A 15,381-nucleotide genomic window follows, 5' to 3' on the forward strand; every position below is an offset into this window, starting at 1 on the left:
ATACCGGTAAAGCTGTTGGACTGGATGGTATTTCACCACGGGTTTTGAGAGAATGTGCTAAAGACCTGACAGCTACGTTGACCTGGCTTTGCTTTTCAATAAAAGTCTGGCTGCAGGAAAGGTACCCACGGAATGGAAGGAAAGTAAGATAGTGCCGCTGCATAAGGACTGGAAGTGTCTAATTATAGGCCTGTTTGTGTGTCATCAGTAGTTGTTAAGGTCTTGGAGAAATTAGTGAGGTACTATATACAGCATTGGGCAGATGTTATCTGTAAGAATCAACATGGATTTGTTAAGGGGCACTCTTGTTTTAGTAATATGATTGCCTTTTATAATAAAGTGACAAGAGCTTATAATAAAGTGGCAAGTGATGAGGGAAAGGCATATACTGACATTTTTTTGGATTTTGCAAAGGCATGTGAGGGTGCCACATGATAAGCTGATATTTAAGTTGCAGCACATGGGTTTAAATGTCGGATTAGTCAAATGGATTCAGGATTGGCTGACTGATAGGTATGGTGGGGCAATATATCAAGGAAGCAGAAGATTACAAGTGGGGTTCCACAGGGCTCAGTACTGGAATCTGTATTGTTCAACCTTTATATCAATGATATTGTCAATGGATTGCAAGGGGACACTCAGTTCTTTGCAGATGATGTGAAGCTGGGAAGTGTTATTAGTAATAGTGCAGATGTGGCATCCCTGCAAGATGATTTGAATAAACTAGACAGATGGGCTAATGAATTGGGGGGGGGGGTCGGTTCAATGCAGCAAAATATAAAGTCTTGAGGTTTGGGATCCATCGATGGGAGGATGCATACTTGATTGAAGGAGCTGTACTGGAGGAGTTAGGGGGAGACGAGATCTGGGGGTGATGATTGAAAGAAAACTGAAATTCAAGGAGCATATTGCAAAGGTGGTAAGGGTAACTCAGAGAATTGCTGCAATACTGAGAAGCACGCTGACCTGTAGAGATAAAAGCGTTATCCCGTTGTATAAGACTCTGATCAGACCAGACTTAGACTATTGTTCTCAGATTTGTTCCCCAGGACCAAATCTGAGAACAATATGTGAACAATGAGAACAATGTGGACTGCAGAGTTTGGTGGATAGAATAAGGAGAGGTGATATGATCGATACTTTTAAACTGTTGAGAAGCAGTTATAGGGTAGACGTTGGAGAGTTCTTTCACTTGGTGGAACAGCGGGAAGGAGCGACTACAAGGGGCCATCCGTGGAAGTTACGAAAGGAGGCTGTGCAGAAGAGGATGAAGAGTGGTTTCTTTGCATGGAGGATGGTTGAGCCTTGGAATGCATTGCCTGAGAGAGTGGTTGGAGCGGGAATGGTCAATGGGTTCAAGAAGTGGAATGATAAACTTTGTGTTTCCTAAAAACGACCTCCCATGATGAGTGTTTTGACTCCATGGAGGGCTGGATGATGATAATAATAATAATAATAATAATAATATTTTGCACGAAGAATTGAAAATGAAAAAGCTTTGCACAAGATGGGTGCTGGGCTTGCTCACAGCAGATCAAAAACGCACTCGCATGGAAATCTCTGATCAGTACTTGGAGCGTTTTAGCAAAAATAAAACTGATTTTATGCATCGGTTTATTACTATGGATGAGACTTGGATTCACCATTACACACCAGAACCTAAACAGCAGTCAAAACAGTGGACAGAAGCTAGTTGTTCAATGCCAAAGAAGACAAAGTCGGTTCCATCAGCAGGAAAGTTCATGGCATCAGTGTTTTGGGATGCTAAAGGCATTTTGTTTATTAATTATCTTGAAAAGGGTAAAACAATAACCGGGGAATATTATTCCGATCTCTTAACCATACTAGATAAAAAAATTCATGAGAAAGGGCCTAGTTTGCAGAAGAAAAAAATTATCTTTCATCAGGACAATGCACCTGCCCACAAAGGTGTTTTGGCAATGAAAAATTAAGGGATCTGCACTATGAATTGTTGGAACACCCACCCTATTCCCCAGATTTGGCTCCCTCTGACTTCTATCTTTTCCCAAAACTAAAACTCTTCCTCACTGGTCAGCGTTTTTCTTTGAATCAAGAGATGATTGGCTGTAGAGGGGTATTTTGCAGATCTTACTGAGAACCACTACAAGGACAGGATAATGGCACTGAAGCATTGCTGGAATAAATGTATTAGTCTTAAGAGAGATTACGTTGAAAAACGTAATCTCTCTTACGTTTACTACATTGATTACGTTGACTATTACGTTGACTACATTAAATGCCAAATATTTTTGCAGGTATGTAATCCATGCAGATATTCAAATGAATTGATACTGGTGACCAAACAAGCCGATGAAGTATGTTAAAAGTTATCCTTATAGTGACTTAAGATACAGCTGATTATTCTGCTAGAAGTAAAAATTACTAGAAGTAAAGATAGGCATAAAGGGATGCACTTGTCAACAACAATGATCAAGTGGCAATCATTCTACCAGTTTTGTAGCTGACAAAATTATTAATCAGTAAAGTCAACTGTTTCTGTATTCCATCTGTGACAGGGACCAATATGCTCATCAGTGGCAGCTTGTACATAAGCACTGTGACACTGCAGCACCCCAAGGAAAAAAATGAAAATTTTTATTTTTTTATTTTGTTTGTGTTTATAAATAATAACAATGCTTACAACATTATATAAATGCAATACAACATGTTAAAGGTTACAGATTATGTTTTCACATTGATCGAATAGTTAATAATAGGAATTGTTCAATTAACACTTTAGAAAATGAAACAAATGCACTGCGATCTAACGCAGTGTCAGAATTATCACGTTCGGCCAATTGCAGATAGACTCGCTGATATTCGTTTGCGCTTTTGATTGCACATTACAAGTGATTCCGACACTGCTCATTTGGGCAGTGTCGCTTACAGATAAATTGTGTGCATGCACATGTTATTTCTGTGAGATACGAAACTTTTAGATATGCTATGTAGATGATATTTTCATCATATGGCCAGGAACAACAGAAGAACTAACTGCTTTCAAAGATTACCTGAATAATATACACAACAACATAAAATTTACTTTGGAACAAGAAGAACATAAAAAACTTCCCTTTCTTGATGTCCTAATAGAAGTTAATGAAAAAGATAATAAATTATCCTTCTCCATCTGTAGAAAACCCACCAACATAGGAAGATTTCTTAATGGGGCCTCACACCACCACCCTCACAAAAAATAAGTTTAATTAAAACTTCGAGGGACAGAGCTTATAATATTTCCAGCACAGAGAAATGAAGAATTTCAATATTTAACACAGATCCTTAAAAAAAAAAAATGGTTATAAAGCTAAGACAATAAAAAGAAGCAAGATTTCAAGAACTCGATCATTCCATACATCAAGAATGTTATAGACAAAATGGCCAAATTACTAAACAAACATAACATCAAAGTTGCTTTTCTACCTCTGAAAAAAAGTTCAATATTTCTACATCCCCCAAAACTTCCACATCATCCTTTAAAAAACCAGGTGTTTATAAAATTCATTGTTCCTGTAGCATCTGCTACGTAGGACAGATGGGAAGATCAAGGGAAATTCGCATGAACGAACACCAAAAAGATGTACAAAAAAAAGAAGAGAACACAAATCAGGCCTGGCATACCATACAACTTCCACAGGCTATAACGTACTCTGGCAAAAAACAAGCATGTCTTACATTGAAAAAAATTGTTACATAAGAAAATTTAAAGAAGCTGCAAACATGCTTAGAATTCCAACACAATGGAACAAAAACCAGGACCTAATTCTATACCAAGTTTGGTCTGCATTGATAAAAAATATACCCAATTCAGACTTTGGACAATGTGAATGTGAACAACAGAATGTGACAGCATTGTTCAAACTTAGTACTGAACTGAATCTGCATTCAGATATTTAATTTAATGAACAGGTAGACGGCCACAACTGCATCAAATTAACTATTTTGAGTAATTTCTCATTTCTTGTGTTTAAACTTTTAGTTACCTTTGACCCCTGAAAATGTAAGTCGAATGACTTACGAAACTTGTTGGGTTTTTATTTTTATTTTTATTGATATTTATCTTAATAAACATGTGGTCCAATTACCGGAATTTTTTTTATTATTGATGTTTGTTTGTGGTGAGCATGAAATATTTTTAATAAAGCAATTTTTTAATATGTAAATTTATTTATTAATAAATTGGTTACTGATAAGGAAAAAAAGAATTTTTTTTTATTTTGTATATGCAGCACCCCCACTTAAAATTTTCACCAGCCGCCACTGATGCTCATATATAGACCACTGTTGTATTTTACCCATTTGGTCAACCATGGCATATCTATTAGACTGCATGAGTCTGACATATATTTTCCTTATCGATGGGACACTGCATACTCTATGGGAGGAGTTATACTGGAGGAAGTAGGGGAGACAAGAGATCTGGGGTTGATGATTGATAGAAACCTGAAATTTAGGGGACATATTGCAAAGGTGGTGAAGGTAATACAGAGGATTGCTGCAATAATGAGAAGGATGCTGACCCGCTGAGATAAAACAGTTATCATTCCATTATATAAGACCCTGATTAGACCACACTTCAACTATTGTTCTCAGATTTGGTCCTCAGGATTTGAAGGGGATAAATGAACTATGGAAAGAGTACAAAGGTGGATAACAAAGATGGTTTCAGGACTGTACAATGACAGTTATGAGCATCGGCTCATAGGGAATGTGGACTTCAAAGTTTGGTGGATAGAAGAAAGAGAGGTGATATGATTGAGACTTTTAAACTGTTGAGAGGTGGTTAGAGGGTTAACACTGGGGAGTTCTTTCACTTGGTTAAACAGCGTGAAGGAGTGATGACAAGAGGCCATCCCTGGAAGTTACGAAAGGAAACTGTGAGCAAGAGGATGGTTGAACTATGGAATGCATTGCTTGATGGAGAGGTGAGAGCGAGAATGGTCAATGAGTTTAAGGAGTGGTATGATAGACTTTGTATTTCTTAGGGGACAACCTCCCCTCGATGAGTCTTGATAGACTTTGTGTTTTTTAGGAAGGACCTCCCACGATGAGTCTTTTGACTCCATGGAGGCCTGAATAATAATAATAATAATAAAATAACCCTCTACTAATGTCTCACATCAATAAGCTATCTATAGCTACAAGAGCACTGCTGATGCCATTCCTGTTGCATTCTGCACATTACTTTGTATAGTAATCCTAGCCAAGTGACAGCACATTTTCTCTTGCTCTATCTCTGCTGGGTAGAAGCATGGCTGATGAGTGTAATGCATTTGCTGAAGCGTATAGTGAATGAGTAAACAGTGAATAAGTTTAAGGAATGGCTTGATGAGTATTATTGATAACAATATGTTTTGATTTTAATCCTCTTCATGAAACGCATAAAATCTGTAGTATGGTGGTACAGTGGGAGTAAACAAAGGTTATATAAGCTGGAATCCCTATTCTTGAGACCAAACATGTTTTTCATACTATTTCCAGTTTCTAATCAGCAAGATAAGCTTCTGCAGCCCAGTCGGTACAGACAAAGCCCACCACAGCCTATAGTTGCAAACAACTGTATATTTTTTCTTATTAGCCTCAATCTCATACCAGACTGCACCAAGAAAATTGCCATCATCTGCTGTCATCAACTGTACCCTTCCCCAGCTGTCTGTTCTCTATCCTCCCTGAAAATACTAAATCCTTTACATTCTATCCCTGTATCTATATCATTTGCTGTTAACTAAGTCTCACTAATGCCTATAACTTTGGGCAGGATTGTACTAACCAATGCAAAAACTTTCTCGTTCCTATGCTTCTAGCGTTAGTATAAAGAAACTGTAACATCCCTTTAGGCCCCAATTAGCTTTACTTCTTGAACTGACTAACCTATTAGATAGTGTTACTTGATAGACTAGATCCTGCATTTGTTGGTCATCCTCACATCACTTGCTTCATGGGTGCCTTCACACACTGACCCCAAGTGCTTAAGTTTTCCTGATTTTGCACTTCTGCACTCCCAGTGAACAAAATACACACTCTCTCTCTCGACACCTACTAACACAAACTATTTAAGTCCAGTCTGTCAAGCACAGATAATAGGTCCACAAACAAAAGTGGTCATCATTTCTTCTTGACAACCTGTGTATTGATTTGTTGGCTATCAATGCTCTCCTCCTCAGTTCGCCTCTATCATAGCATGGCAGGAGACTTACAATCTTCACTGTCTTGTTTTTCTTTTTTGCTTCATCCAACAACTCCTTCACATCCTCTCTCATATACTACTTCTCACTTCTCAAGTCATTAGTGCAAACCAAGACAATTAATTCTTTCACCTTACCTTTTTGCATCCTGATAGCATTCACTAATATTATTAATTTTTTCACTGGGGAAACAAATTTTGTCACGCTTTCATTAATTAATCCTCTAATCATAGAATCTCCATATAAAATTTTCTCTTTATGCTGTTTCTCTTGATTATTCATATGATCTCGATTCTTACCTCAGACTTCTTGCTTTCTCACTAATTTTTTTCTTTGAGAATCGTTTTGCATCTTGTAAACAAAAGTGGCTTAAAGAAACAATAAACATACGAGATATTTCTCTGCAAGATTATTATTATTATTATTATTATTATTATTATTATGAGAGAGTGTTATTATTGTGAGAGTATTGGACCTGGTTATTGGTTCAGAGGTTATATGCATAAGTAAGGTGACCTCGTTACCTCCAGTTGGTGAAAGAGATCATGTGGTATTGACTTGGGAGGTTGCAAAATCTGTGGATTTTTCTATTAAGAAGGGGTATGTACGAAACTACAGGTTAGGCAATTATAACAAGCTTCGGAGTGAGCTTGCAGCCATCCCATGGCAGAACATATTGCAAGGGAAAGATGTTAGCAGTGCTTGGGATAAAATCAGTGGGTATCTGAGGAAAGCAATATCAGATTGTGTCCCCATGGTCAGGAGGTCAAACAAGGCAGGCATTAGATGGATGAGCAGTAGTATCAAGCTTGAACTACAAAAAAAGAAAATGTTATGGAGAATTTACAAGGAGAAGGGAGATCAGGACACCCATGAGCAGTACAAGGCTCAAGCTAGGAAGGTTACCAGCATAGTAAGAAAAGCTAAATCAGATAATGAGAAGACCTTAGCCAAAGAGATCAAGGGTAATCCCAAAGAGTTCTTCCGCTATGTGGCAAGTAAGAGGAAGAATGACTTCGGAAGGATAACCTTAGTGGGTGCTGATGGTATTGAGGTGACAAAATCAGATGTAACTGAGTGATCACTTCTCAAAAGTCTATCACCCAAGTGAGGATATCTCTATACCTATAGCAATACCTAATGTGAGAATCGAAGCTAAAGAATCAGAGGTATTAAATATATTGCGAAACTTAAATGCAAACACTGCGGTAGGCTTAGATGGAATATCAGCTCGGGTGTTGCGTGAATGTGCAAATGAATTGTCAACCCCTCTTACCTGGATATTTAATTTAAGTTTGAACTCTGGTATGGTCCCTAGGGAGTGGAAGTTAGGCAAAGTGGTTCCTTTGCATAAGGGTGGCTCTAAAACTGCAGTATTGAATTACAGACCAATCACCATCTCAGGAGTAGTGGTAAAAGTATTGGAAAAGTTGGTTAAAGACAAAATTCAAGAATGGGTGGATCAGGATATGATACTCTATAGAGGCCAACATGGTTTTGTTAAAGGTAGATCCTGCCTTAGCAATCTATTAACTATCCATAATAGAATAACATCAGAGTTGGACAAAGGAACTGGCTACACAGTGGTACTTCTGGATTTTGCTAAGGCTTTTGACAGGATACCCCATAGAACACTGTTACGCAAATTGGAGCAGATGGGAATGGATATTAAATTGGTGATATGGATAGGAGAATGGCTCAGGGAGAGATACCATAAGGTGGTGTATGGAGGAGCCGAGTCCAGAATGAGGCAGGTGACCGGTGGTGTGCCTCAGGGCTCTGTGCTTGGGCCAATGTTGTTTAATTTGTATATAAATGATATAGGAAACGGCTTAAAGGGAGATATTCAGTTGTTTGCTGATGATGCAAAGTTGTGTAGTGCAATAAAAAATCAAGCTGATGTTGAAAGTTTGCAGGAGGATTTAAATAAGCTGGTAAAATGGGCAAAAGAAAATGGATATCAGTTCAATGTGGAAAAGTGTAAAGTCTTGCATTTTGGGATTAAAAGATTACCAGCTGTGTACTACATAGATGGAAAGGTACTCCAAGAGATTGATGAGGCTAGGGACTTAGGGGTATTGGTAGATAAGGAGATGAAGTTCAGAGGACACATTGCTAAGGTGTCCAAGATTGCACATAGGATTACTTGGTTGTTGAGGAACACACTGACATCCAGAGATAAAGAGGTTATTATTCCCCTTTATAAAGCATTGATACTTCCACATTTGGATTACTGTGCTCAGGTCTGGTCACCTGGATTCCTTGGAGATGAGGAGGCTGTGGAGAGGGTTCAGAGAAGAGTGACTAAGTTGGTGAGTGATATAAAAAATGCTCCCTACATTGATAGATTGAGAGCTTGTGGATTGCAGAGATTGGCTGATAGGCGAAGAAGAGGGGATATGATAGAAACATTCAAATTACTAAAAGGTTTTTATAGGATTGATGCAGGGGAAATGTTTCAGCTGTGTGATAGTGATGGAAGAACAAGAGGTCATCTCTGGAAATTAAAGAAGAGTGTGGTTAACAAAGGTGTCAGAACAAGGTTTTTTGCCTGGAGGGTGGTGAATGAGTGGAATTCATTGCCTGACTTTGTTGTGAGCTCTTCATCTGTAAATGAATTCAAGAAGAGATATGACAGATATTGTTTTGCTAGTTTGGGTCTCCCGCGATGAGTCTACTGACTCCATGGGGATACCCGTAATAATAATAATAATAATAATAATAATAATAATAATAATAATAATAATAATAAGTACCTACTTAGATGTAAATATGTATAATATTAAAGAGGCCACAATGCTCATATCTACTTGCTAAAATATCAGACATCAAATTTAAGATCAAATGTTAAATATTGCTAAACATCTATTTTTCTTACTTCTGTGTGAAACTTATTGTCACATAAATACAGGGAAGTGTTGATTGGTTTTATTGGTTCTAAGTCAATGTTCACCTTCTTTTCTTTTCCTTCTTCAGTAACTATTGTACCACAATATATCACAAGACCATTTGGAGGAACTGGATAAGAGAGGAAAAAAAAAACCTGAAATGCTATTTAAGTTAATAAAAATATTGCTGTTGCATGAAATAAGCAGAACATCTCATTATGAGAATCCCTTTCTTCATGGTTACATGGTGATTAGCATTCATTATTAAAAATTATGGAAACAACTACCATGTTATAGTAAAACTTCAGTTAATACAAAACAAAAATAATCACTTGACATTTCGACCTTCATATCAAGGTCTTCATCTAGAGTATACACATATATACAAAGAAGTGATGAACCATTGAACAAATTACTGTAACTTTAGCATACCATGTAGATTGCAGTGTAGCTTGTTTTTTTGTATATATGTGTATACTCCAGATGATGGCCTTGATATGAAGGTTGAAACATGGAGTAATTTTTTTTTGTTTTATATTAAAGTGAAGTTTTACTATAACACAGTAGTTGTTTCCATAATTTTCAATAATGAATCTCATTATAAGGTTTAATGGAATAAAAACAGCACAAATAAATAATTAAAAACATATTTAATCAATCCCATATTTTACCTCAGTCACTGAGACTCATCATAGAAATAATATTAGAATTGTAAAAACACACACAAAATTGCACAAAACAATAAGTGGTAAAGATTAGACTGAAAACCTAAGGCCAATAAGGGGTGCACACTATGGGTGCTGTTGGCTAGTCTTAGCTGTTGGTAAGAAGGCCTAAGAATTAAAGAATTTCCCAATCCTAGTGTTTAGACTTATACGTTGATTCTCCAGCATCACATATATTTTAAGGAAATTAACAATGTATTTGTTAATAAATAAAATTATTTACTTATTATCCAATATTTTGTCATATCTGTCAAATCTGTATCATCAGGGATTAATACACTTGTATTAGACATGTGCATGCAGGCACACTTCAGTAACAAATGAAAAAAACAGGAGAGATACTGGAAGACCTCAAGTCCCACAATTATGCCACCTATTGGCTTTGGTTGGGTGTTCTTGGTCATTGGGCTGACTGTATGTGAATGAGGGTTCCCATATGAGGGGGGGAGTCTGATACAACCATATTTGTTTAAGTTGGGGTAATTAATAAGGGCTGCAGCTGATTTGAGCTAAACGTTTAGCTAGTTTGTAGGTACATTTGTGTGCCATTTCCTGTTATAGGGTATTAAGGAGAAATCGAGTGCAGAGTATTGTTATCCTGTTGTCAATGGAGGTCAGGTTTTGTCCTCCATCTTTGAGAGGAGTACATAGCTTGGCATAGGAAAGCCAGTTTGTTTTGTTCCATATGAATCGATAGATGGTTGACTGTATTTGTTTCATAAATTGCACTAATGGCATGAGAATCTTTAGTGTATGAAGGACACTGGTGGCTATTTGGTTAACTATTATTGTTCTCCCTCTTGTGGAGGCAGAGGCTCGTATTGCTGCCCACTTTCCTAGTACTTGCTTGGAATGCTTAATTAGTGTTTCCCAGTTCTTATCCACATAAGAGGACGTGTTTCCTAGGTAAATCCCCAGGTACTTGTTTCCATCTGCAAACCAGTGACCAGACATTGGGAAATCGGTTCAGTTTGTCCATTTGCTACACCAAAGTCCTGTGGCTTTTTGCACATTTAGTTTTGCTCCTGAGGCTGCTTGGTATTGTTGGTATGCTGTTTGTACTATGAAAATGCTGTTCTTTGCGGGCTATAATTGTAACATCATCATGCAAAAGTGTGCTTACAACAGACTTATCATATCTGTACTATACAGCAGAGGCATTAAACAAGGCTGTCCACTTTCTGGTCCTCTTTACACAATTGCCATTGAGCTCTTTTTGTGTAGATTAAGCATGGTAAGTCTGTTGTTTATTTTCATGCAAAAGTGTGCTTTGGCATATCTTCTTCTTATTGTGCTATCTTCTATCGAAGGTCAGCGACCATCTTGGCGAACAAACTGCGCTCTTGTGCTAATCTGAGCAGTTGTGCACTGCTCTTTCCTGTCCACGTCTTGATGTTGTCAAACCATGATAATCTTTTTCTTCCTCTAGTTCCTTTGCCACCAATTCTTCCTATCAAAATAGTTTGTAGAAGTTGGTATTTGCTGTTTCTCATGATGTGGCCAAGATATGATGTTTTTTGTTTCTTGATTATTTGTACAAGATGTTTAGCTTTGCCAATGGATTTTAAGACATCTTCATTGGTAATTTTTTCTGTCCATGATATCTTTAGCATTCTTCTGTATAGCCACATCTCAAAGGCTTCGATTTTCTTGATGGTTGTCGCCTTCAATGTCCATGTTTCAACTCCATAGAGCAGAATAGACCACATGTAGCATTTCAGCATTCGGCATCTGACTTCCATGTTTAGGTCTTTATTGCAGAATAGTGTTCTCATTTTCATGAAGGACTGCCGTGCAACTTCAATCCATGTCTTTATATCTATTTCTGGATCCCACCGTTCATTAAGCCAGCAACCAAGATATTTATATCTTGACACTTGATCAATATTTTTCCCATTGAGTGTCAGTTTCATTGATGAGGCTGGATGTTTGCTGATGATCATGTATTTTGTCTTGTTGATGTTTATATTTATTCCCATTCTTTGGCTTTCTATGTATACTCTGTCAATGAGTTTTTGGAGATCCATAATATTATCTGCAATTAGCACGGTGTCATCTGCATATCAAAGGTTGTTAACAATCTTTCCATTTATTGAAAGTTTATTTTTCACTTGGTTAGAGTATAATAAATTTAGTTTAATCCTTTATCCAAGTGTGAGCAAACAAAGTTTGCGCCTGAAAGTATCTTCAGGACAGGGGTAAGGGGGTACAACACCAAAGGTGTTGTACCACCTTACCCCAGTCCTGAAGATACTTTCAAGCGCAAACTTTGTTTGCTTTCCATTTATTGTGATTCCCTCTGAACATTCTTCCAATGCTTTTTTAAAGATTACCTCTGCATATATGTTGAACAGGAGTGGTGAGAGTACACATCCTTGTCTCACTCCTCTTTTGATGTTAATATCACTGGTGGTAATGTTGTCTAATTGAACAGTAGCTGACTGATTCCAATACAGATTTCTTATTAGTCTTATGTCTTGTTCGTCTAGCCTTATTTGTTGAAGGACTTCTATTAAGTTAGTGTGTCTGACTTTGTCGAATGCTTTTTTGAAAAAATATGAAACACATAAAGACAGATTTCTGTTTTTCTATGCATTTTTTATCAATATTTGGGTACAGAAAAGGGCCTCTCTAGTACCAAAACCATTCCGAAAGCCAAATTGTGTTTCACTTAGAGTTTCTTCACTTTTTCTATAAATACGATTCGGAATTACTTTCAAAAATATTTTTAATGTTTGGCTCATTAGACTAATAAGTTGGAAGTCACCACAGGAATTCGCTTTGGGTTTCTTTGGGACAGTGATAAATGTAGATTTGAGCCAATCTGATGGAAATTCATCACTTTCATATATTTTATTAAATAGTTTTTCAAGAAGTTTGATGTTATCTGGTTCGATTAATTTTAAAAATTCTGTTTGCACACCATCTGGTCCACTGGCTTTTCCTGTTTTACTTGTTCGTATAGCATTCTCTATTTCGAATTTCATGATTGCAGGTCCTTGAATGTTATCTTTTATATTTATAGGCTTCTGTCTAGTATCATTGAAAAGTTCTGTTACATATTTTATCCAAATCTGTGCTTTATTCTCTTCTTCTAGAACTATTTTTCCATTTTCGTCTCTTAGAGACACTATTTGCTTTTTCCTCAGTTTTCCAGAAATTTCGTTGATTTTCTTATACAGATTGAAATTATCATGTTTCTTCTGAAGCAGTTCAATTTCAGTACATAAATTTTTCATCCAATTTTCCTTGGCTTCTTTTATTTTTTTCTTGATGATGTTATGTGTTTCTGTATACCTGGCAAGGTCTTTGTTTTTGTACATTCTTCTTGTATCAATAAGAGAAAGAATCTCATCTGTCATCCATTCCTGTTGTTTTATATTATTCACATAGCCTACTTCTTCAATACCTGTTGTTACGATGGCATTCTTTAAGCTATTCCAAAGAGATTCCACACTTTTATTTTCTTCTATGTTAATCTGTTGTAATCGCAGGTTAAGCTGTGTCTTGGCACTTTTATTTATGTTCGGGTCTTTCAGTTTTTCTACATCAATTTTCTTTTTCTTCTTTTGTGATTTTTTAGCTGATTTTAATCTAAGACGTACTTCTGCAACTATGGGATTGTGGTCTGATGAGATATCTGCTCCAGGATAAGTCTTTGTACTCTTTATACTACTGTGGAATCTTTTATTTATCAGTATATAATCAATTTGATTTCGGACAATGTTATGTTGGTTATCTTGAGGCGATTTCCAAGTGTACAGTCTTCTGGGTGGAAGTTTAAACCAGGTATTTGCTATTGTTAGATCTTCTTCCTGACAGAACTGGACTAGGCGATCTCCTCTGTCGTTTCTGGTGCCTAAGCCATGTTCGCCAACAATTTCTCCATCACCCTCTCTTACCACTTTTGCATTGAAGTCACCCATCACTATGTTTATATCATGTTTCTTTGTTAGATTTTTAATCTCTTTTATGTGTTCATAAAACTCTTCAACATCTTCTTCACTTTTGTCAGCTGTGGGTGCATAAGCTTGGATGATATTTATGTTAATGGGGTTTCCCTTAAGTTGTAACAGCATTATCCTTTCAGAAAATGGAATCCAATTTATTACTGATTTATTGATTTCTTCATCTACTATTACAGCTACACCATGTCGATGTTTGTTCTCATCATTCCCAGAGTAATACATTGTCGTATTATCTTGTTGACACTTTCCAGATCCTGGCCATCTTGTCTCGCAAATTCCCAAAATCCGGATGCCCAGCCTCTTCATTTCTCTTGTGGCATTTCTTAATTTGCCAGCTTCATACAGAGTTCTGACATTCCAAGTTGCAATTTTAAAAATGGACACCATTTTGAGCATATAACATCTTAATAGAATGCATGATGCCTGAGCCAAAGCTGAAGGCTTTCAAGCAGCTGAATAAGTAGGGATGTTCAATGCAGTCGAAAGCTTTTTCATGGTCTAGTGTTACAAGACCCGTTGTTTCACTGTTGCTGTTGGCTATGCTTATGAGATCCCTTAGCTAGTTTGTAGATAGGTTTGTAGATAGATAGATAGACTACACACTAACTAAGAGTTTAGCTAGTTTGTAGTCTATGTACCTCTACACCCAATTGTAGACTCAACTACCTACAAAGCTAAACATTTAGCCAAAGTGCTTTCCTATACTACTGGCAATACCTCATCACATATCAGAAACTCGGCCCATTTTTAAGTCCAGTATACAAGACCTCACACTCTGCTACACTGGCTTAAAGGTCAGTTCACTATGAACTTGAGTTATTTTGTTTGGCAAGGAAAATTCTACAAACAAATCGAGAATATAGCCATGGGCTCACCTCTGTTTTCCCCCCCCCCCACCTCCAACTAACTTTTTCAAGGAGACATTTGAAAAGAATACCCTAAATTCCTCTCCCCTTAAACCAATTATTTAGCTATGCCATATGGACAATGTGTTTGCAATTTGGCCACATGGCCAGGACACCTTAAACACTTTCCTTTCCCATTTGAACAGCAATTCATGACAGAAATAGAAGGTAACAACAGTCTGTTCTTCCGAGACAACCTAGTTACAAGACAACCAAATGGATCCCTGACCTTCACATCTGCAGAAAACCCACACACACACACACACACACACACACACACACACACACACACACACACACACACACACACACAGGTAGATATATCCATCAACAGTCACATCACTTCCCAACAATTTGGAACTATAAAAACCTTAGTCCTCAGGACAAAATTAATTTGCTAAGATAACAATGCACTCAATGCAGAACTTATCCACATAAAAATCACTTTTTTGGCCAATGGCTACACCTCCCAACAAATACAAAGAATTTTCACACCATGTACCATGCCATAACCCCCCCCCCTTCCCTAACATAGATTACAGCAAATCTATGACCATCTTCTATATCTGTGACATCTCAGAAAAGGTGGCTAAGATATTAAAAAAGCACAATCTTGTGACCACCTACAAACCAAGCAGCCCTTATCCACTCCCCCAAAGACCAGCTACAACCTCTGGATTTATCTAGAG

At 37.2% G+C, this 15,381-nt stretch overlaps 1 protein-coding gene across 2 annotated transcripts in view; it reads right to left on the minus strand.

Moving 5' to 3' along the window:
• Positions 1–15,381, minus strand: part of LOC150092338 (eukaryotic peptide chain release factor subunit 1-like) — a 166,482-nt gene that overhangs the window by 88,721 nt on the left and 62,380 nt on the right. For both annotated transcript variants that reach the window (XM_090415156.1, XM_090415155.1), the window contains exon 5: positions 9,085–9,224. In XM_090415156.1, coding sequence (XP_090271282.1) covers positions 9,085–9,224 — 140 coding nt within the window. The remainder of the gene's footprint in view (positions 1–9,084; positions 9,225–15,381) is intronic.

This window comes from Typopeltis vanoorti, chromosome 26 (assembly GCF_054136105.1).
Source record: "Typopeltis vanoorti isolate ZY-2024b chromosome 26, IOZ_Tvanoo_1.0, whole genome shotgun sequence".
Lineage (NCBI taxonomy): Eukaryota > Metazoa > Arthropoda > Arachnida > Uropygi > Thelyphonidae > Typopeltis > Typopeltis vanoorti.